Source organism: Ochotona curzoniae, unplaced genomic scaffold, assembly GCF_017591425.1.
Source record: "Ochotona curzoniae isolate NIBS_2020 unplaced genomic scaffold, NIBS_Ocur_1.0 contig_3819, whole genome shotgun sequence".
Taxonomy (NCBI): Eukaryota; Metazoa; Chordata; class Mammalia; order Lagomorpha; family Ochotonidae; genus Ochotona; species Ochotona curzoniae.
Window position 1 is genome coordinate 746624 of NW_024466004.1, and position 23770 is coordinate 770393.

At 58.4% G+C, this 23770-nt stretch overlaps 1 protein-coding gene across 3 annotated transcripts in view; it reads right to left on the reverse strand.

Annotated features, from left to right (window-relative positions):
• The window catches only part of GRM4 (glutamate metabotropic receptor 4), a 95256-nt gene that overhangs the window by 65347 nt on the left and 6139 nt on the right, over window positions 1-23770 (reverse strand). Inside the window, exons 1-2 of one of the 3 annotated variants that reach the window (XM_040982939.1) lie at window positions 21441-21481; window positions 12257-13131 (exon numbers count right to left, since the gene is read on the reverse strand). The exons of 1 other annotated variant lie outside the window; for it this stretch is intronic. In XM_040982939.1, coding sequence (XP_040838873.1) covers window positions 12257-12775 — 519 coding nt within the window. In that variant the 5' untranslated portion in view covers window positions 12776-13131; window positions 21441-21481. Of the gene's footprint in view, window positions 1-12256; window positions 13132-21440; window positions 21482-23770 lie in introns of those variants that run through there. One more of the 3 variants, XM_040982940.1, reaches the window with a different exon arrangement.

A 23770-nucleotide genomic window follows, 5' to 3' on the forward strand; every position in this document is an offset into this window, starting at 1 on the left:
AATGCACATCTTCTGTGAACATCTTGGAGACCCCCTCATAGGCATGAATTTAAAATTTTTTTGCACCAAAATAAACTTACTTTTAAAATGCTTCCCCCCCCACACACACACACTGCTTGAAATGTCATATTTATTTATTTGAGAAACATAGAAAACTCCCATCCATGGATCTACTCCACGAATGCCTGCATCGGCCAGTAGGGGGGAAGCTGGGAACTGGGAATTCAATTCAGGTTTCCCACATGGGAGGCAGGAACACAATCACTTGCACAAATATTTGCTGCCAAAGCAGGGTCTGCATTTGCCGGAAGCCTGGGTCAGGAGCCAGAGCTGGGAACTGAACACTGACACACCAATACGCGACAGGAGAGTCGAAAACAGCTTTAGTTGCTGGGCTAACCATGCAGCCACTCCACACGCTGTGGGAAGTTCCTTGGTAGATGAGAGCCGAGCGCTTCCACCCACTAAAAAACACGTTTCACAACCATTCTGAACAGCTTTATTCATAAGAGCCAAACACTGGATTCGGCCCAAATGTCCAGCAGCAGCAGCAGAATGGATAAATAAATGATGAACCATGCAAACAATGACACAACGGAACAGCCCAGAGCCACAAACACCCAAGAACCACGGACGTGCTGGGCCCCCTGGTATCTCTCACAGGGTGATGGGAGAAGCCACATGCATGACACACCTTCAGTCTGCTCCCAGGAGGCCAGGACGGGCAACACAGGGCCAAGCGGTCAGCAGTCAGGCTGTGGAGAACTCTCCAGATGCTAACCAGCAGGGGCTTATGGAACTTTGTGGAGCAGAAAATGTTCTTCATGCTGGCAATCAGACAGCAGGGGCATGTGCAAAAACCTGCAGAATCTTAACCCTGAGACATGTGTGGTGCCTTGGTGTGTGTGTGTGTGTGTGTGTGTGTGCGCGCGCGCACACACGCGCGCATGCTACATTCCTGTTTATTTTAAAATGCTGGAGCTGGACAGGTGCACAGGGAATGCTGCAGGGAGACAGAATCAAGGGCCACAGGAGAGTGGCAGGGCCAGGGTGGGGCTCAGAGGCACAGCTGCCAGGCTGTGGGTCAGTCATCATGGCTGCCTGGGCACTGCGCCAAGCAGGAGCCCAGGGCCATCGGCCTCCTCCTCCCAGTCCTTCCTGCTGGGCCTCTTCACCTGCCTGCAGCCAATGAACCTTGAGGTAACCTCCCTTCCCAGCCAGCCTCGCCCTTGTGTATCCCCCAAATCCCATTCCCACAGACAATACCCTATTTCAATTCCTGAACTGCACTGTGAAGGTTTGGAGGTTTTCGTCCCGAGCAAGAACACAGTGAGCTCCCCTGTCTCCGGCTCCCATGCCCACATTCAGCTAAGCATTTCTCTGCACCCACGGCATAACGGGCCACGTGGCTCTACCTCCTACACTCCACCTGCCATGTCCACCTCCAGCTGGGAACGCACCTGAGCACCTGTGCTTCCCAGGAGACCTGCTCCAATGAAGTAAGACGTTCTCATTGCTTGCTCCCATCACCCAGACCCTGAGGCTGTATGGTTGCATCTCTCCACGGAGAGCAAGGCCACAGGGAAACCAGACACAGCCAGGGGAGCAGCCCCATGACCTCAGCTCCACCCGGCCACCAGAGGGACAAAGTCCCTAAAGAAGGCTGGCACCACTGCCCTGGGCAGCCACCAGAGCCAGAAAGCACCATGAGGCACGAGCCTGGAGCTGCTTGCCAGTGGCGCTGTGCAAACACCAGGTACAGAGCCGTCTGCAGGCTGTGGCCTGGTAAACCATACTGCAGGACTGGCGGGAAACACATACACATGGCAAGGCTGTCACCCTGAGTCATAGGACATGTGATCAACTGTCCTTAAGCGCTCTACGCCCTTGTCTTTCTCAGAACCTGCAGCACATGTGTTGGCTTGTATTGCCTCATCAGCATGAAGGAGTTGGGGGACAGCAGGCCACACTCACCTGTGGGGCACAGCAGGAGGGAGGGGTGCCTAACTCCTGGGTGTAGACCACCTGCAGTGCCCACCCTCAGGTCCCCACACTAACAGGATGCACTTGCACCCTCTGCATGTGGTGGGGCTGCTGGCAGCAGGCTGGGAGCCCAGCTCTGGTTCCATCTGGTGAGCAGGTGCCATCTAGTATCTTCTCTGAGACTTACTTCCCTCATCTGCAAGACAGCTCAGATCTTCATGGACTACCGACTGCCATGACCGAGAAGCGATGATGAAGGACTCCATCCCCGAGTGTCCCTTCCACACACTGTGTCCTGGTCATAGTTTCTAAGGAATAATCTAGAACATGTCTCAAGTTGGCATCTGGAAACTGGGCCCACACATCAGAGCTGAACCTCAACGAGTACACAGCACATATTCATCTTGCACTAAACTAGAAACCAAGGAAAGAAACGGAAAGCTGACCTCCAGGACTAAAGCGAAATTCGGGGCCTACGGCAGATCCTCAAGAAACACTGACCACGCAGACAGACAGGTTAAAACCACACATCACAGCCCTCCTGAAACGGGCATGCGTTCACAGCTGCCCAATTTCCAGGACACTCTGTGTTTGGATTCTTTAAGGAATGGAGATTTTTTTTTTCTCACACTAATATTTCCTGGCTAAGAAAAAAAAAAAATACTAGGAACAAGTGTTGTGACATCTCAGGTTAAATGACTGCTTGAGAAGTCCAAATCCCATTTCAGCATGCCATCTCTGCTTTTGATTCAGCTCCATGCTGATGGGCATGAGAGGCAGCCCAGATGGCCAGGGAACATGGGCTCCCACCACCCACATGAGACATCCAGATGCAGTTCCTGCCTGGCTTTGGTCTGGTCCACTACTGCCTGTTGTGGTTACATGATGGGTGATCTTCAATCACTGACTTTTCTCTCCCCATTCCTCCTGTCTCTGTTTTACTCTTCCTTTAAGAATATTTTTTAACTTATTCCTCTAGATTCAACGAGGATCCACAGAAGACACTGTGGGCACAGCCTTTGACTTGTCATCAGGAGCCCAGTGGGGGCTGGTCACAGTGCCCATCCTGGATGGCAGCAGAGGTGATGTCCAAGGGCAGGGCACCTCGGGGTCCAGTCTTATCCTGGTGGCCACATCTGCACAGTCACAAAGCCTTGACCCAGCACTCTGCGTGGGCATCTGTCCCCAGGGACAGCAAAGCAGCCAGTGTGCCGAGCTGTCTGTCACAGCTGTCTGCAAAGCTAGACTGGAAATCACCCTGTGTTGGTCAGGAGAGACCAGAAGCCAGGAGTAATTTGCAGCCAGACAAAGCAGAAGGGCTTGCACGTTGACCAGAGCAATCACCAGACACCATAAGTCGCCAAGCAGGTACTGCCAGAAACAGAGACAAACACAGTCCTGTGCTTCCCAGGGAGGCCTTGGTCCCCAGTGCACACATAGATGGCAGCCATGTCACATCCCCACCCGCGTCCGTGAGCCTGCCCTCAGCAATGTCCACACAAGGACAAAGTCACCTCAGCATGCCTGTCTCAGAACGTGCCCCCGCCAAGAAGCGACATGTGGCATTGTGTGGTAGAATCCCCACACACCTGGGCCTCTGGGGAAGGAATCCCACAGACAGCTCAGCTCACAGGAGGCAACAGCACGTGCCCCAGCAGTACGCAGAGGGTGTCTATACAGGGGTACAAAGGGTTAAGGCATGTCCTTTGGTGGCCCGAACAGTGGATGGCAGGTGTGATACATACCAACAGAAACTCTGTCATTAAAAAGAATACCAGGTTAGGGTCTCAAGGCTCACACAGGAGACAGCAACGCCATAAAAGGAGTCTTCTCTGGCCCTGCATGGTAGACTAACGGCTAAAGTCCTCTCCTTGCATGCACTGGGATCCCATACGGGCGCTGGTTCTAACCCCAGCGGCCCCACTTCCCATCCAGCTCCCTGCTTGTAGCCTGGGAAAGCAGTTGAGGATGGCCCAAAGCCTTGGGACTCTGCATCCGCGTGGGAGAACCTGAAGAGGCTCTGGGCTCCTGACTTTGGATCAGCTCAGCTCCAGCCATTGCAGTCATTTGGGGAGTGAATCAGCCGACAGAAGATCTTCCTCTCTGTCTCTCCTCCTCTCTGCACATCTGACTTTTGCAATAAAAATAAGTAAGTCTTTAAAAAAAAAAAAAAAAAGGAGGGGGGCACAGAATCCTCTCCCCAGCCAAAGCCTCTGGGCCTACACTGCTTTTTTGGTAGGGGATGGGGAGACAGGGGTCCTACTCTGCCCCTGCCAGGCCTGGGGGCCAAGGGAGATGGTGGGTAGCTCAGGTTGCAGCTCCCCCAGATAGGTTTGTTGAATTTTCCAATTGATTTTGTGTCTGTATGCCCAGGAGGCTTAGGATCATCTTAGGAAACCACTTAAGCAATTTAAAATCATCAAAGTACTTATAGGGCACTCCACATCTCCTCACACTTCAGCCTTCCCAGAAACCCCCTTCCAGCTGCAAGTCACTGCCTCTCCAGTAGCCAGCACTGCAAGACAGGTGACCACAGCGGGGTAGGGGGACCCCCAAGAGCCCCAGCAGGCAGACAGGTGACATCCACACAAAGGCCACCACACTCACCTCTCACTTCCGGATCCCTCCCCTTGGCTTGTCCCTCCACCTGGCTAACAGTGTGCTGGCTCTGAGTCTCACGTTCACTATTGTCCGAGAGGAACCGCCCTACGTTTTATAGATGAGGACATCCAAGCTCGGAGACCCATGGCCAGCGAGTGGCAAAACCAGCAGGGAGCCTGCTGCAGCACAGGCGCCTCGTCCCAGTTGTCTGGCTGAGCTGGGCTGGCGTGGGCCCAGGCACCTTGCGAACAGCTGCTTTAACCAGCCCCAAGGGATTCAGAGAGAGAGGCAGGGCTGGGAGCTGGTGCTGGCCTGGATTCGGATGGAGAGAACAGGGAGGCATTGGAGACAATCAGGAGGCCTGTTCCCTGCCAGTCCTCCTCAGAACGGTGGCCGGGGACCCGTGGACAACTACACAGGAGCAGGAACAAGCACCAGGAAGGCTGGTGCTACAGTCTGGGCAACCAAGCTGAAAGCACGCAGAATGACACAGAACATTGCTCAGAGATCAAGTAAGTGCACAGGAGACGGAGGAACGCAAACCTGACGCAGGGCAGCACATGCCTCCAAGAGAAAGGGAAGGGAGAGGGCTGCGAGAGGCCAATGTTCTTTCCCACGGCGAAGAGGACTCAAGCAGCAACAGGTGAGCAGGTGTGTGCATGGTGCAGTCTACTCTTGGGATGCTGCCGATGCCTGAAGCCCTTCAATAAAATATACTAAAGGGAGTCTATCCTCCTCTGCTATCTGACTTTGCAATAAAAATAAATCTTTAAAAAAATATATATATATATGTATATATATATTTACTAAAGGGAGACCCGAGACCCAGCTGGAAAATGCCACTCGTTTTCAACAGAATGAAAGCCTTGCTGGGAGCCAGTGCTGCAGCCACCTAACATGCTGATATCCTGCCTGGCCACCATTTTTGAGTCCTGGCTGCTCCACTTCCAATCCAGCTCCCTGCTAACATAACCTGGGAAGGCAACAGAAGATGGCCCAAATGTTTGGGTCCCTGTCATGCACCTGGGAGACCCCCATGGAATTCCAGACTCCTGGCTTCAGCCTAGCCCGTGCAATCCTGGCTATCGTGGTCATTTGGGAGTGATCCAACAGATGCAAGATCATTCTCTTTATCGCTCCCTCTCTGTAACACTATTTTTCAAATAAATAAATAATTTTTTTTTTAAGGAAATGCTGAGCTCAGTGCAGTCAGTAGTCTAGTAACTGAAGTCCTCACCTAGCATTCACCTGGATCTCTTTTGGGTGCCAGTGACTGTCTCACTTCCCATCCAACTGCCTGCTTGTGGCCTGGGAAAGCAGTGGAGGACAGCTCAAAGCCTTGGGACCCTGCACCTGCATGGGAGACCCGGAAGAAGCTCCTGGATTCTGATTGGCTCAGCTCTGGTCACTGCAGCCACTTGGGGAGTAAATCAACAGACAGAACATTTTTCTTTCTTTTTTTTTTTTAAAGATTTTATCTTTATTGGAAAGTCAGATATACAGAGAGGAGGAGAGACAGAAAGGAAGATCTTCTGTCCTTTGATTCTTTAGCTACTAGGCTACCATGCCGGTCCAAGATCTTTCTTTCTGTCTCTCCTCCTCTCTGTAAATCTGACTGTCCAATAAAAATAAGTACATTTTTGGGGAAAAAAAAAAAGAAGAAGAAGAAAAGGCTGGTTGTTGATCACTGGGCATTTCCTGGATGTCCTCCTCTCTGGTATCCTGGCTGGGGTCCTCAGGGGTCAAGCACTTGCCCAGCCAGCTGCTCTGCTGGGCAGCCATACTGGAGTCGCTGACAGTCTCCTGAGCCTGGAAGCAGAGGAGGCTGCCCCGGGCACAACCAGGCCTTCCCCAAGGCCCTAACAGAGGTTAATGCTGCCCATCCTCTCCCTGAAACCACAGCCCCGGGAGACACCAAGAGGCAAGTGCTGCCGGCTCCAGGCCATGACCCACACTAACCCTCGGCCCATTAGGCCCCTCCCGCCCAGCCTGGATGTTTCACCTCCTCTCGGCACGAAGGCTGCAGAGCCCATCAGAGGCCTGGTTCCAGCTCCAGTGCACCTGCGCAGAGGTCACCCTGAACACTTCTCAGCAGACAGGAGGGAGGGGCAGTTAGAAGCCCTCCTCCAGCAGGCCTGGAAGCCTGTCCAGGTTTCCACAGCCAGGACTCCGACTTGCCTCTGGAAGCATGTTCACAGTTCTGCATCTGGCCTGGCTCCTCGCACCGCTGGAATGGTACAACCCTTATCCCCTCACAGACCAGAGAAGCAGAGCCCAGAGCAGCACTCAAGATTTTTTGTGGACATGAGTTTGAGTGCACCTGCTGGGGAACGGTGTGTGTGCCTGCCTCCCACCCCCAACCATCAGGGAGGAGGCTGCACCAATCACCTAGAGTCCAAGAAAGAGACCAAAAGGACCTCAGAGACAGTGACAGTAGGTGGGATGGGGCAAGAGAAAGTAGAGAGCAACTCCAAGTGAGATGGAGAGGCGGGAAGCTGGGGGCAGATACATGCACAGAATAAGAAGGTGTCCTTGGGCCATGACTTTCTGGTCCCCCAAGAACCAGGGAGCAAGGCCTGTGCCCACTTGTGTCTCTGTCCAGGCCAAGCCAGAGACAGACCTGAAGTCAGCTGTCGATGCACAAGCACAGCCAGGTTAGGAGCAGAGGAGCAGGGCAGGCCTAACCAATGGCTACACTTCACCCAAGGTCACCACGGAGGCACAGCAGAGCCAGGCCCTGGGCAAGTCGTGGGCTATGGGGCCTTCACTGGCAAGTGGACCCCTCACTGCGTAACAGACAGAAGCTCCCGGGCACCAGAGTCATCCTCTGTCACATGCCGGCAGCCTGCCCAGCCCTCCAGGCCCAGACACACACACACACACACACACACACACACACACACACACACACACACACACACACACACGCCAGCAGCCTGCCCGGCCCTCCAGGCGCGCACGCACACACACACAGAGCCCTGGGGAGCCCTTGGGTACACCATCAGCAGGAAATGAATCCCTCTTCCAAGCCCAACTGCACCCTGTCAGACAGCCCTGCTCTCCAGTGACCCAGCCCAGATTATAGCTGAGATGAGCAAAAGCCAAAGAAGCTGAGATCCAAGGCCAGGCCTGAACCCTGCACTCCCTGCAGCTGCTGGCAAAGACAGCGCTCAGGGCGGCCCCATGGGGACCCAGTGTATGCACCTCAAGCCCTTCCTAGGGGTCCTCACCTGAATCCCACCACATCCCACAAAGCAGGCGACACAAGCATCCCCGCCCTTGGCCAAGGCTCAGAAAGGCCCATCCCGATCCTGAGTGACACCACAGCACGTGGCCGAGGCCATGGGGAGCGTGGCTGTGCTCCCAGCACAACTGATTCAACTACACATTTCATGGCACATTTTGTCTTTCAACCCTTGAAGATACACACTGGCCTCTGTCAGCTCCCGGCAGTGCTCCGACTGGCTGCTGGCTGCAACTTGCCAAATCCTGATCTCACAAGTGGCCAAAGGCAAACAGGAAAACAGACATGACCCTGACTGCAGGTGACAGGTGGCAGAGAAGGAAACGCAGAGGGAACTATGAGTAACACATTAGGGGCAGGGAGCCTCGGAGGGGGCTACTGTGGATTAAGGTGAATGCGAAACACACGGCTTCAGTGAGCCCAGCAAACGAGCTGCCCAAAGGAAGGACCCGTGTCCTCCATCAGAGCACCTGGGTTCAATACCTAACTCCAGCTTCTGTGGGCTCGTCACCTATAAACGTGAAACCTGGGTTGAGTTCCCAGCCTGGTCAATCCCAAAGGCCGGCAGCTGAAGTGAACCAGTAGATGGGCTATCTCTGGGGGTGGGTGCATCTCTGCCTCTCCAGTAAGTAAACAAAAATGTTAAAAGTAGAGGGAGAGCCATCCAGACAGCAGCGATAGCATGTGCAAAGGTCTGCACAGAACACAACCAGTGTGCCCAGAATAGGCCATGGCCAGGGCAACCAGCTCTGGCCTGTCACACAGGCATTTTAACCTAAGAGTGAAGAGTGGGCAGAGGGGTGGTGGGCAGGTTTGATGGTTCCAGCTGGTAGGTAGAAGTTCGGCTGTGGGAAGGCCGTGTGCAACTGGGGAAGGAGGACAGGGTGATGCAGGAGTGGGGAGACGCTGTGGCCAGCAGCAGCTTTGCAGGTCGAGCCTGCAGGGTTTTGCTGAGGGGTACAAGGTGGATACTAGAGCACCTGCCTGCACTGCGGCGCAAGCACTGGACAGACAAGGGCTGTCTGCAGGGAGGTGGGCATGCAGAGCACAGGGTGGAATCGGTCTGAAGTGCCCCCTGCCACAATGCTGCCCAGACACACACAAGCCATATCCTCCACAGGCCATCTTCTGTGGTCCAAGGCTTGGCACCCCAGCAGCTCTGGGCCACAAGCCGCTTTGGCACCATCAACCCCGCACACAGTAGGCTAGGGGGCTCTGGCCTACCCATGTCCCACTGAGCCCCAGCAAGATAACGCTGAATCCAAAAAAGAAGCCGGCTGCTCTGCCTCAACACTCCAAGCACAGAGCCCATCCACGGCAGAAGACACCAGGGGCCAGCAGATGGTGCGGCTCTGAGGATCAGCCTCAAAGGTCACCGTCTGTCACCAAATGCCCGCTCCAGCCTTTTCCGCATCGCCGCAGTCACTCACGCGGACGGAAGGCCCAACCACAAGCTGTGCCGTGACATTTCCCGTGGGCTGACTGTGTGCCAGGCACCTGTGAGGCCTCTTACCCCCGACACCTGGCCCACAAGGCTGGGGCCAGGAGTGTGCCCAGTCCACCAACTGGGGAAACTGAGGCAGCTCTCTCAGCCCAGAACTCAGACTTTGCTTTCTCTCTGGGACTATGGCTGGTTCCTTCTGCCCCCACCAACAAGGCTGTTCTCCTTTAAAAATAAAAGGCTCGTTTATTTGAAAGGCAGCGTGATGGGGGACCTTAGGGTATAGCATGTTAAGCCATCTCTTTTGATACCCATTTACCATATTGAAGTCCAAGTTTTGCTTTTTTATATATATATAAAAGATTTACTTAGTTACTTGAAAGGTAGAGTGACAAAAAAAGAGAGGAATTTGAGAGATCTTCCATCCACTGGTCACGCCCCCAAATGGCTCCAAGAGTCAGGGCCGGGCAGGACAAAGCCAAAAGCCTGGAACTTCAAGCAGGTCTACCATGTGGGTGCTGGGACCCAAGCCCTTGGGCCACGCTGTGCTTCCTTCCCAGATCAGGGCAGCCCACAGCAGCACTCACACAGAATGCTGGCATCCTAGGTGCTGATTTAACCTATTCTGTCGCGACATAGGTGCTGCCACTCTGCTTGCACTCCAGCTTCCTGCACACGCACCTGTAAAGACAGCAGATGATGACTCAAGCATCTGAGTTCCTGCCACCCCCATGGGAGATCTAGGAGGCTTCACACTGCCCTGGACCTAGCTACTAGGGGTGTTTAAGAGTAAACCAAAGGATGGAAGATCTCTCTTCTATGACTGTCCCCGGCACTCAACCTTCCTTTTTTTAAAAAAAAGAAAAAATCATCTATTTGAAAGGCAATGACAGGGGTAGAGGGAAGACAGAGAGAGAAAGCAAGCTTCCCCATGCTGGTTTATTCCCTCAAATGCTTGCAGCAGTATTTGCACAACCAGGAACCAGAAAGCCTATCCAGGTCTCTCTGGGCACAGGTACCTGAGGATTTGGGCCATTATCTACCACCTCCTAGACACACGAACAGATCAGAAGCAGAGCAGCTGAGATTCAAACCAGCATTCCAACAAGCGACTTCATCCACTGAGTTGAGAAAAATCTTGCTGTTCCATTCACATCAGCAGGTAAACAACTGATACACTGAATAGACATGTGGCTCCAGACCCTGAGCTGTGCCCTGGGCCAGCACCCTGTGTTTGAGACCCACAACACAAGGGATTTTTTTCATACCCACCATACTCCTCGCGTCCTGATAGAACAAACCACAGTGCAATGAAGAGGAAGGACAAGGTAGGAGCTATAAGACCAGGGCTGCTGGTCCCAGAGCAGGCCTGGCTCTGAGTCACTCTCAGCTCAGGTGCTCCAAACAGTAAGAATGAAAGGAGCCAGGTCTGGGAGCAGGGGACCCGGCCAGGCTCCAGCTCTGCCCTGCGAGTTCACCATGGAGAGTCACCCCTTCTGGCTCTGACTGCACCCCGTCATCAATCAGAGATCCTCTCTGGGCACCTTGCCTGCCCTCTCCTGACATCCCACCCCTATAAAAGGTTTTTGGGCTTCTTGCCCAGCCCCTTATTCTTATTCTTATCAGTTTAATTACTGGGGGGCAAGGGGAAGAGTTGTAGCCAGCCTAGATACTGTTACTGGGACCCAGGTAAAGCTGATGGCAGCCACCTGCTTGCCTTTGGCTCCCCATCCTCCCTTTTCTCTCGATTGAGCCAGCCCCACCTCTATCATCACTCCTTCCCCATTCTCCAATCCTGCAGGGGGCTGGGGGAGAAGGGGACCTCCTGATCCCTGCCCCTCCCCACTTGGCATGTTCCAAACTGCACCAGCGCCCATCTCTCCGCCTTGTGGAAGATATTAATGAGCCTGTGTGCCCCAGGCACCCCACTCCCCATTCTGGGCAAGGAGCACCTCACCCCAGAATATCTGTGCCCCCAAGAACTCACTGTCTGATGCCAATGGGACCCAGAAGGTCCCACCAGCCTCTTCCAGACCACTCCCCTCTAGAGGCCCACAAACTGACATGGGGCGGGCAAGGGAGGAGCCCGGGGGGCTTCCTGTGAGGCCCCTTAGTCTCCTCTCTCTCACACACACACACACAAACACACACACATGCACACATGCTTTCACACGCACACAGAGCAAAACCAGGCAAGCAGAGAGAGGGAAAGGCAGGCACGTAATTATTGGTAAAATGCTTGTAATGTTTTTCTCTCTACCCGGTAGCTTTCAGTTGTTTTAGCAGCTTAGCGAAGCACTTGGCTCCAATTGAATTGCAAATCAGCAGCTCTTGCCCCAGGAAGAGAGGAAGGGAGGCGGCAAGAGGGGGCAGGGCGGGATTCCAGAAGGAACGAAAAAAAAAGGTATGCGAGAAAGAAGGGCAGAGGGGAGGAAGCCAGATTCCAAAAGGCTGGGGTCGGAACCACAACCCCAGAACCTTGCCCTGCTTCTCGTGCCAGGCCCTGGCTTTCCCACCACTCCACCCGACAGAACGGCACACTCTCGTGCCAGCATGACGGCTGGAAGGTCACGAGGGAATTCCTCAGCCACCCAGAGGGAAAACACATTTTCCCCAGGGACCACAATTAGAAATCACGGGACCCCCAAGTCTTGCCTTCTCTCTCTGGCAGTCTCCACCACCCACATTTCCATCCAATCTTCTCAGCGCTCGCTCCACGACCCCCTCCTCCCACCCCATACTGCCTTTCCCCCTCTTGCTTCTGAACGTCCCAGAGCAGCACAGCTGAGCTCCCACCCCAGCGCCAAGCGCCGGCTCAGCACCACGGCCAGCGCCTCCCACCAACCTGCCCAGCCTCAGGAAGGCTGTCCCCACACCCTCGGTGCCTACTCCCAGGAACTAGGAGCTCTCCCCCATGGAGACACCGGGAAGCCAAAGGAGCTGGGCTGCCAGGCATGCACCTGTGGGGCCGGCCGCGGGGCACTAACCTTGAAGAGGCGGAGGATGTTAGCCACCATGATGGAGACGGAGCTCCCCGAGGCCCCGATGACCCCCACCACGCGCTCGGGCTTGGTGATGATAGGTGGGCCGCCGCTGCCACAGCGGACCTCCGTGCCGTCCTTCTCGATGAGCGCCTGCACAAAGGTCAGTGACTGCTCCAGGGCGTGGGTGTCCCTCGAGCAGGTGTCCAGAATGCGGGCGCCCAGCGTGATGTTGGGCAGCAGGTCCGGGTCGTTGTTGATGCGATCCAAGGCAAAGAGCATGGCCTCCAGCCGGTGGATGCCCTTCTCCTTCTTCAGTTCCCCGCAGGCCTTGCCCTCGGAGCCCCGACCGTGCACAGGGAACAGGCCTCCCAATGTGATGTCTCCATCTATGCGGATGGAGTTCATGTGCGGGTGGCCCTTGGGCTTCCCCAGGGAGGAAGGTAGCCAGGGGCCGGCAAGGCTGAAGAGCAGGCAAAGGGGCAGCTGTGCCCACCACCAGCCCACTCCTCTCTTCCCGAACATCTTGGACACCCTAGAGACCCATGAACAGCAGGGCCCCACTCCTAGCCCCAGCGGATGCCTGGCCACACAACAGCAGTGGTTGTGGCTACAGCCGGAGGACACATGGGCAGAGCAGCTTCAAGAGCCAGAGGGCTGAACCATGCTGGGGATGTCACTCGGGTACCACTCAGAGGTCGGCGCAACCCCAGCCCACAGATGGCGGTGGTGGGGCTGGGGCAGCAGGCAAACTCCGGCCTGGGTGCCTGCGTCCTGCAGGCCCGTGCTTGGCGGCTGGCTGTGAGAAGGGAAAGGTGCTCCTAGCGTGGCGTATCTTGGCATCAAGGAGAAAACAGCTTGGATGGTTTCCTCCTACCAACCTTGAGGGCGAGGAGAGATAGAGAGAAAGAGAGAGTATCAAACAGAAGCCGGAGAAGACATTAGCTATTCTGATCTCTCATCAGGAGCCAGGGAGAAGGAGATGCCGGAGGTTATCACCAAAGACTCCATAAATCTCCCGAACTCGGTTTCCTCCCGTCTGCAGCTCCACGACGGCCGAAAAGGGAGAGCTCAAGGCAGAAATTAGGTCATGTTTGGAGACGTCGGAGGCCTGTTCCCGCTGCCATCAGCATACCCAGGAACAGCCTGGCACGGGCATTGGAGGTTGGGGGGGACCAGAGGGGCAGCAGCCACTTCCAGGCAGAGGTCCAGGCAGGAGAGTGGGCTGCTGGCACCTCAGTGGACACTCTGGTGTTGTAGAAGCCCACTGTGCAGGGTGAGGGGACACCAGGGCGGAGTTGGGCTGCAGGAATCCCCACGTGCCCCTTGAATCAGGAAGTTCTTCAGCCCAAGCTGCCACAGCCACCCCAGGCAGATAGGCAGAGCTGAGACCCCTAAGAGAGGGGCTCCTTCTCCCTTACTTTTCTCTCCATCTCTCCATGGCTCTCCCCGGCCCCCTCCACTTCCTCCCTCTGCGAGTGGGGCTCGGGTTACGGCCTCAGCCACTGCACATTATTATGATCATCCTCATGATGATTGTTGTTGTGATTAAATATTTATCTGCAAGGGAGAGGAGAGAACACCAGCTCTTCCTCATTCTCACTGCTAATTTGGGCTAATTTCCCCTGGGGGTGCCTACCCTCCTCCCCCAACCTCCCTGCTTAGAGCCAGCAGCCTCCCCCACCTCTCCCCTGCACTCCGGAGGCCACAGAGAGAAGGGCTGGGAGCTGAGTCAGGGCCTACACTAGCGACCCATCCTCTTGGGTTTCTCAAATGCAGACTGGGGAGCCATTTGTCCACTTGGTACCTCAGTTTCCTCCCAGGCACTTTGAAAGAGGGGCTAGGGTGCTGGGACTTCAAAAGGTTTCCCCAAGACATGATGTGGCCAACAAGGCCCCGGAGCGGCCTCCAATCATCCCATCCTGACTGCCATTCTCCCCCTCAGTGGCCCTGAGCTGATCTGGCCCCCCAGTCTCTACCTCTCCCCAAATATGCTCATCAAGAGGCTCCCGGCACCTTAGTTTCTCAGAGGTTAGATATGGGGGGGGCTGTTAAAGCAGTCCTCCAGGTCACAGGGCAGGAACACAGCCTCCAGGACCAAAGTCAGCACCAGCCACACAGGGTGCAGTGAGAGTAGGGGGGACCTGAGGAAGCCCCAGACGCCACCCTTGTCCTGCAGCCTCCAGAAGCTGAAGCCAATGCTATGGGGAATGCTTGCAAGTTGTCCAAGGGGGCAGGGGACCCCCCCCCCAGAGTATCTACCATTACCTACCCCTTTGTGTGATGAATGCACCGGCCCTCCTCCCCAGATGCCAGCACCAGGCAATTCAGAAAAGAACCCTGGAGAAGCCAGAGGCAGAGCTCAGGGTCCTGCTACTACTGCCTGGCTGGCGGCACATGCCAGCCAATCCTCAGTTCCCACGTCTGTGTAATGGGCAAGTGGGAGGAAAATCCAGTCTGGGAGGCCATACTACTTTTACAGGCACGCATTCAAAGCAGTGGGGCAGCATGACTGACCATCCTGGGCACAGGAAAGGGTCAGGATGCTTGCGGGCACCATGACCACCTCAGGCATGCACCACACTGTGGCTCCAAGGAGAGAGCAGCAGCAGTGACCCTGTACCTGAGTACTCACTGAGGGCTCTGCTTAATTGTCCCAGGCAATCACAGCCCTATCTCCAAGGAGGCAGCCAAGGCAGCAGTGACACACAGCTCGGGGAGGACACAGCCTGTGCAGGCTGCCCAGGCCCGACTCTCAGACCCTGCCGCTCTAGCATCCTATGAGGTTATGATTAGCTCCCATACGTTTCTGAGAGAGGCATGTTTGGCATCATGACAAGCTGTGTGCTGGAGCTACAGCATAGCATACTCAGGCTAGGAGCCAGTGCACAGCAGCTTCTGACAGCCAGGCCCCGCTCAGGCCTCCAGATCCTTGGAGGGGTTCACCTCTGGCTTCTCCTTGAGGCTGGTGCACATCCAGGCTGAGCCGAGTGCGCACGCATGCGCGCGCACGCACACACACACACACACACACACACACGAAGGCCAGGCCACATGGGGAAGGAGGCCTCCGAGCAAACACCTGCAGCCTCTGAATCAGGAGCCCTCGCCTCTCCCCAGCTGCTCAGACACCCACCAGGCCTCCCTGCCTGGACTGAACTCCAGCCCCTGACCACAGTGGGACCCACTCCACCCTGTCCAGCTAGGCTGGTCTTTTCTGAGCTTCTCCAAAGAGCTGGGCAAAGCTGCTGCTTTTTTAGCCTTCCCTCCTTCCTTTGATCACGGGAATGGGAACAAGAGCAAGTAAAAATACCCTGGGAGTGACAGGGGCCAGGAGAGCAGAGGCAGGGGCAGGTAGGGGGAGGAAGTCAACCATGCCCCTTCCCCCTCTAGGCCTGCCTCCATCTGCAGAGGAAGCAGGAGCTGGGGCAGGGTAGCAGGGGGCCTCCAGCTCTCCCAACCCCGTCAGTAGCCAGGAAAGAGCAAACCTGGGTCCTCCAGGGGATCCCTCCCCAGAGACCACCAGGATGTGTACAGGTGCACACCAGGTGGCCGGGCCACCCCTGCCGCCTCTCTCCATCTCGCTCCTCTTCTCTGGTCATTGCCTGCTGAATTCTTCAGCTTCAGGGGAGGCCAGAGCTGGGCACCGAGGGACAAGGAGCGAGGGCTGAGAGCACAGGGCTGTAGCATCTTCCAGAACATGCTCTTTAGTGAATGGGGACAGGAGCGGAGCTGGGGAGGGCAGTGGCAGGCTCCCCACACACGAGGCCCCTATCCAACCCAGCCAAGGGCCAAGGGGAGGCCGCTTACAGGGCAGGAGCTCACCCTCGGCCCGGACAGAAAGAAACAAAGGCCGCACAGCCACACCAGTCCCGGGAACCTACCCCTCACCTAGCTTCTTTGTATTCTCCCAAAACCAAGGAGATGGAACAAAATCCACACACCAGAATAAAGCACAAATAAATAAATACACAAAGAGGGGGAAGAATCTGACCCTGGCTCCCACAGCAAGGAGGACTGGGGACTCCTACCCCAGACCCTGGCTCTCCTGTCACCTACCCTGACCCCCTGTGTCAGCTCAGGCACACCCAGGAGTGGCCAGCGACTGAGTGGTCAGCTTATGACCTTCTGGGGCTGGGGCTGTGTACACACCTCACAGTTCCCACCACCCACTTCGCCAGAAGGGACAAAGCGGGGAGAACTGGGGGCTCCAACCCCGTGGGCCCCCTGCCATCCCCTTGGGGACCTCTGCAGGCTGGACAGAGGTGTGCTCTAGGGGCAGTCTCCTCCCAGGTGGGCAAGAACAAGCCCAGGAAGCAGGTGGTCAGCCCAGCCACGGGCCGTGCTCCAGGCATCCCTGTGCCACCAGACAGAGTAGGGACTGCTGTGAGCTAAGGTGCCCGGGCCTCCCCATCCACAGCCACGGGGCCTGTGCACAGCTCCTGACCACACAGGAAAGGTGGTGACAGCGGCCTTGGGGGCAGAAGCGGAGGCAGATAACTGAGGACAGGGCCTGCCCCACACCAAAGGCTCCCAGGCCCTCTGAGAACCAGGAGACAGGCACCTTGCCAGAGCAGGGAGTGGGGGGACCAGGCACGACAGGTCCCTGCCCACTGATGGCCTGAGCCGTTCCAGCTGGGGAAACATGTCCAGACCCCACATCACAGACCAGCCCTGCCCTGTTCTGCCTAAACATCAAGGACCTGACTCAGAGGATGGCTGGTTCCACGCTGGGCACTGGAAACCTGTGTGGGAGGAAGAAGCGGAGGGGGGAGAGGCAGGGGCACACCAGCTCCCTGGCTTAATGCCAGTGGGTGCTGCTAGATGGAACTAAAAAACCTAAGGCCCTTGATATCCCCTACCTGTGTTTCCCTCCCTCCTCCCCCAGGGGGCCTGCCCTGATTGCTGTAATTTCTGTAACCACTTCCCCTGCAGCGGTGAATGTCAGACCCTCTCTCAAGTTATTGGATACTAACAGACACACTAGGTCCTCACCTCTGCATCTCCCATGACTCGCCCAAGGTTCAGGACACAGGAACTGTTCCATGAATGACCAGACAGCCAGCACGGCATCCATCCCCACCTACGGCACACACACCTCACGCTGAAGTCAGCTGAGTGGCTGAGCAGGTGCAAGTCCCTGCTGCAACTGCTTGGCCATTCACACCTACAGTACAGCAGGAGCCACCCTGGGCACCAGGGAAACTGCGGGGCTACAAAGCCAGCAAAGAAACCTTCCCTGTGCAGCTGATCCCCCAGGGGGAAGACAATTAGTATCCCCTGAGGGTGGAGAGGGTAGGAGGGGCACCCCAGAGGGATTCAAATGGGCCAGGGTAGTTAGAGGAGGCCTCATTCCATTAGGGGTTACAAGCAGTAAAACTGTGTGTCTGTCTGGGGATAGAATGCCCCAGGTAGGGAGAACAGCAAGTGCCAGGGCTGGGGTGGGCACCCACATATCTGGTGTTCAAGGGACAACAGGAAGGCAGTGGAGAAGGAGACAGAAACAACAGCATCAGGGAAGACACCAAGCACAAGACAGGCAGGACCGTGGGGTCACAGTGAGGTCAGAGCTGTCGGGGACACTGGAGGATGCTGAGCAGCGGCAAGAAACCTGAGGCGCAAAAAGGCAGCCCCCTGCAAAGGTCGCGGCAGCTCCCAGCACTGCTCCGGGGCCAGAGTCCAGCCAGACTAGCACAGCTCACCGGCCTTCCCTCGGTCCCAGCAGGTCCCAGCAGGTCAGCCCAGAAACTGCCCAGTGCTGACCCTCCTCCTTGCCCAGACCCGGGGCCCTGCAGCCAAGCTTGGCTTCTCTCCGACTCCTCCCACCAGCAGAAACCCCTTTTTCACACCGCCTTCCCTCGTTTTCCAGCACCACTACAGCCAAGTGGGCGAGTGTTTGCAGCCAGTGCTTCTGCCGGCATCACTGCGAGTGGGCCCCACCCTCCCTCTCTCCTGCCCACCCCCAACCCAGCACTATCCTGGAATGTCTAGGCTGCTGGTCTACACTCTAGTGTCCTGGACAGCCACAAACAAACACTGTCCTCAGTCCAAGAGATCAGACCCCCTGGTCCTAAGGCAGGTGGCCCAGCTGGACTCCTCCTGAGAATCCTGTCACTTCACAGTCAGCGCCTTCTCCCGAGGCCCCCCCACCCAGGTGGCGGGTGGCTCAGCCCCAGAATAACACGGACTGGCATGTCCCGACTGCCGCAGATAACATCTACCCAAATGAACAGGGTCCAGATGTCATTACACGCAGCGCTCCCTGTCTTAGTTCACGTTCGTGTGCACACATCTATCGACGCCTCACTGCTGCCAAGAGCTTGCGAAACGGGAGGTTAATAATAAAACACTGCCATGGGCATCATCTGCCTTCATTTCAGGGGCGACATCTACGACCCCTGTGGTGTGGGTTCCCCAGGATCCAGGAAAGACATGGAGAGACCAGAACGGCCTCTCTCTCAGGCCATGGACCCAGCTGCAGGCTGGGCTGGCTGTGAGGGGGCTTCATCTCTCCCATGCCAGTTCCACTTGTATGCAGTCCTCTCAGGAGCAAGCCTGAGACGGGTGGAGGGGAGCAGGGTACCCCCAAGGCAGGGGGAAAGAAGCTGGGGGATGAACAAGTGGCTGCCAGCCTTGCAAGGGAGAGCTGAGCAAGAGGCTAGAGGCAGAGCCAACTGCAAGGGCCAACAGCCGGGCACCCTCAAAATGCACTTCTCAGAGTCACCTGCTAACTAGAGCAGAGGTGACACACTTGCAGAGAAGCCCTCCAGCTCTTTCCAAGAGCCAGCGGCTAGGGACAGAGAGCCCCAGGCCCCTGGGCCCCAGGGCAAGCTCCTCGGCCCCCTGACTCAGGTGGGCCAGCTCCCCGCAACACCTTCTCTGGGCAGCAGAGAGAGGAAGACAACCTTCCCCAGGCAGCTGGCGGGGCCTGCCCACTGGGAAGCTGGGTTCTGGGCCTGAGCAGAGGAGGACAGCAGGGGTGGGCAGATAGCTCAGGAAGGGCAGTAATTAGGGGCTGCCGGCTCCACACTTGTCTCAGGGACTCGCCTGGTAGCAGCTATAATTGCAGCGCCCCCATGCCTTCTTGATGGCTGTACCATCGTCCCCCCCCCCAAACCACCAGCAGAATGGGGATGCAAGCATGTAGAGCCCTGTGGTGGGGCTGGGGCTAGGCCCAGCTGCCAGCCCCTTCTGCCAGGCCTCACCAGCCTGCCTGCAGCTGCCCCAGGCCTCACCTGCTTGCCTGCCACTGGGCAGTGGGAGGCGCTGCCTCCAGCAGGATGGAGCCACCCAGAGGGGGAGGCACAAGGGGAGCAGAGAGTGTGGCAAGCCCCTGGGGTGGCGTGGGGGGGATTCACTCCTCTGCCTACCCAGGACCTGCTGTGACATGCTACACACACACACACACCCCTCAGAAAACTCGCCAGCCCGCCAGCCCAGGGAACATTCCAACACTGCCTTCCTCTCCAGGCCTCTTACCGCAAACCCACCGGGGCCAGACAGCCCAAGAAGGGGTCAAGACTCAGGGAGGGGACAAATTTTCCGGTATTTTTGTCCAAGTGGTGTGAAGGTGCTGGCAGGTAGAGGAGGGATGATTATGCCTACAAAGACAAAACTTGTGGGAGGTGGGGCGGGTTCCACCCTGTGCCCCAGTTCACAAGTAGACAGGCATGCTCACTGCTCTCCAGGCAACTGGGTGCCCCAACCCACCCCACCCGAAGCCAAGGCTCCAGCTGAGGGCTGGTAAAGCCTTCCACGAAGGGACAGGGCACAGGGCTGGGTGCTAGCCCCGAGGCCTGCCCACAAGCAGGATGAGCCTCTGCCCGATGGGCGCCACACTCAGGAGCCCCTGAAGTCCCTGCAGGTCCAGAAGGTGCAGACCCAGGACACACTGGGGGAGGGGTGCTGACTCCAGGGTCTGGAGAAGCGCTGTGGGATGAAGGAGGACAATCCCGCTTCCCTAAGCGCCCTCATCTCCACTCCCCAAGGCAAAGGGCTGCTGGGGGAGCGGGCAGAAGCCCTCTCAGGCCGGCACCCCATCCCTGTCACCTCCCCTCCTGCCAGGCGGGCCGACGAGGGGCAGAAAGACACGTGGCTAAATGGGGCAGCCCAGGTGGACCAAGCCCGGCTCGATGGACGTCTGGAAGAGTCAGCTTGCTCCCGCGCCGCGGGCAGCCAAGGCGGCGAGATGGTGGGGAAGCAGGTGCCTCCTCCGAAAGGAGTGCAATCACGAGGGCGGGGGCGTCTCTCGGGGGCTTAGGGGAAGGGGGCGCTCGTACGTCCGCGCCTCAGGACTCCCCGCGTCGCCGCGCTGCCCCAGCTCTGCACAAACAGCCTCAGACCGCCCGGTGCGGGGGCGCCCCCAGCAATCGGGGCCTCCCCCTCCCAGCCCCGCCTCTGCGCCGGGAGGGGACGCCGCCAGCCCGCGAGCGCCGGGGAAGACCGACCCCGCACCAGCGGGGACCCCCAACCCAGGTGCGCGCGCGCGTACACACACCGATCCTCAGCGGCCCGCGCGTCCGACTGCCGCGCTGGGAGCTCGGGTTCATCAGGGTCCCGGGTAGGGACGGCCCCGAGTGTCCAGAGAGAGCCTGACCTCAAGCGCTTGCGCCGCAGGGAGACCCCAGGCTCTGGAACGCCAGTCCAAACCGCCGCGGCTGCAGGCATGCGAGTCACCGCCTCCGGCTGGTAGCGAAGGCGGCTTTGGGACGGCACGGGAGCCAGACGCGGTGCCCGGGAAAGGAGCCGAGCGAGGCGCACGAGGCCGGCGCTGCCCTCCCGCGGGGAGACGGAGGAGAAGAGGCGCAGATACTGCCCCCGCGCCCCCGCCCTTCCGCAGAAGGGGCGCGCAGCTGAGAGCTGCCAAGACCCTCCATCCGCGGCAACCCCACATAACCCTTGCCCAAGACACTACTTTCCCCCAGACCCGCAGGAAAGCTTCTGCCCCATTCTCTGCCTTCCTCCGAGGGTTTGTGGAAAGCCAACCCTAGCCCAAGGGGAAGAGACCCCGAGTCCGGGTCCCGCGTCCTCCGGCCCGAAGGCTCTGTCGGCCGGCGCTCCTCCGGACGCTCCCAGCCCTGCAGTTCGCTGAAGGCCACCTCCCGAGCCCCAGGGTCTTCGCCGCAGCCCGCGTCCCGGGAGGCCGGAGGGCTAGGTCTCCTCCTCCCGGCCCCTTCGGGCCACAACTCACCGCGCGCCGGCAAGGTGTAAGCCGCGGCGAGGGGTCGGCTGTGCGCCCGCTTGCCCCGGAGGCGCAGGGAGGCGGCAGCCCGAGGCTCGGTTCTCGCGGTGCCCAGAGCCCGGGCCGCGGCGGGTGGCGCTGACGCTGCGGACCGAGCAGGGCGCGGAGCCGCCGGGAGTCCCGGACGCAGCAGGGATGAGCTGGCGGCCGCCCGACCGGAGCCGCCGCCAAGCGCTCGGCGTTCGGCGGCTGCTCCGGCGAGAGCGAGCTGGCGAGCGGCCGCAAGCCCTGCCCCTGCTTGCCGCGGAGCGCTGCGTCCGTGCCAGAGGGATCGGACGAGGCGGCGGCTCCGGGGAGAGCTGAGTCCGGCTGAGGGCTCTGGGCTGGGAAGGGAGCTGAGCGGGAACGACCAGCGAACGCTGCCCGCCGGGGTGCAGGCGCTTAGCGGCGCCGCGGTAGCGGCAGCAGCGGCGGCGGCGGCAAGGAAAAAAAAGAGAGAGAGAAAACGAGCTGGAGAGCGCGCCGGAGAGGGAGCGCGAGACGGGGAGAGCGGGGAAGACGCCGGGCGGAGAGGCCGCGGGCGGGGCGGGAGCGCCGCGGAGCGCGAGGGGGCGAGGGGGCTGCAGCCACAGCCTGTGGCCCGGGCACCCACAGCCGCTGCCGCACCCGACAAGGCGCGAGCCCAGCCCCGCAACTTTGCGCTGCAAGTGCGGGCCGAGCGCGGGGTGCTTCCGCCAGCCTTTTAAAGAGAGAGCACCTGGGCGTCCACCCCCTCCCCGCACCTCCACCTCCGGAAGGCCCGGCTCCCGCGCGCCCCGCGGCTCCCCTCCCACCGCACCCCACCGGCGCCCTCACCCGGAAGGAAGCCCCCTGCTCCGCGTTTGCCAGCTCACCGACCCCCCGACCCCGAGGACCCGGCGGGGAGTCCTTCTCAGACGGGAGGTCGAAGGTTACCGACTCCAGCCTACACACACACCCTGAAAAGTACCGCGAGGCGCGGGGATGCCAGGGGCCGCCCTGCTTCCCAACCGGTGCGTCACGGGAAAGCCTCCCGCGGGGCTGCCTCTCGCACATCCGCGTGCACGTGGTGTGTGCCCCCGTGCGGCACGTTCCTTCACACCCCACGGCTCCTGGTTCAAGCCTGTTACAGGGGAGCAGACTGCGGCCCCATGCGCTTGTCTGAGGGACGGTGTCCGCGGCCCCATCCGGCTACGGGAACATTCCAGCGGCTGCTCCCCACGCGCGCGCGATAGGTTCCCCCACCCCAGCCAAGTGTAACAGGTGGCCGGTTCTGCGGGCTGCGGGAAGACTCCCTGGGCGGCCTGCAAGTCGCTGGAGCCCTGCTCTTATCCTGAGGGTGGGAGGCACTGAGAAACCCCAAGCCCGGAATGGCCTTCCCAGCAGGCAGAGGAGGGAGCCACACCGCCCTCTTAGGACAGCCAGAGTATCTCAGACTGCACAAGTGACTTCAACGAGAGCTGTAATGTGTGACTGTCTTCACCCCGGCATCCGGCAAACAGCAGCACCAGGACTCCTCCCGTGGACCTGGAGACTGCCACCCCTGCCTGATTGTGCCAGGCCTGGAGGGCAGGGGTGGGGGACACAGCCTCATATCTCCCACTTACAAATCAGAAGACTGGCTGGGTGGGGGAGTATGGGAGGTCGCAGCCGCGGACTGCCCGGCCCTTGCCCCTCTCCATGCCCCTCCCGCTAGACCTGCCTAGGCTCCCCCTCCAGTCCCACACCGTGCCCCCCAGTTCTCCAGGCTACACTAGGCCACGTCTTGTTCGCCATCTTTCAGACCGTGCCTGGCGCTATGCCTGGACCATAGTGGGAGCTCCGAAGAGGTTCAGTGAATGAATAGATGTTGGCAAAGCACACGCTCCCCGTGCTGTTGTGCAAAATAGCCCGGATACACATCTCATTTACACAGGCAGCCTGCAGAAGGATTCATGCACTCGTTTCTGTTACATACAGGCATGTATGTGGCGGGGGGGGGGTGTCTGTGTGTGTGTGAGTATGGTGGGGGAGGCTGGGATCCTGCCCGATTCCCAGCCCTGGGAACACACACCCATCACCAGGACACTACCCTTGAGGAACACCCCTGGACCACAGAGCTGTGAGCAGAAGGCCACGGAAGTGGCCACAGCTGCAGCCGGCTGGGCGGCTGGGAGTGCACTGCTCTGGGCTCCCAGGTACTCAGGCAATTCCCAGAGACACTTTGCTGTTGGGACCAGACTGCCTGGATTCAAGCTGGCCTCTGCTGTGTGTGCTGGCCTGAGAGCCTGGTCCCCACTGTAAAACAAGGAGCACCAGGCCAGCTTGCAGGTGGCTTCCTG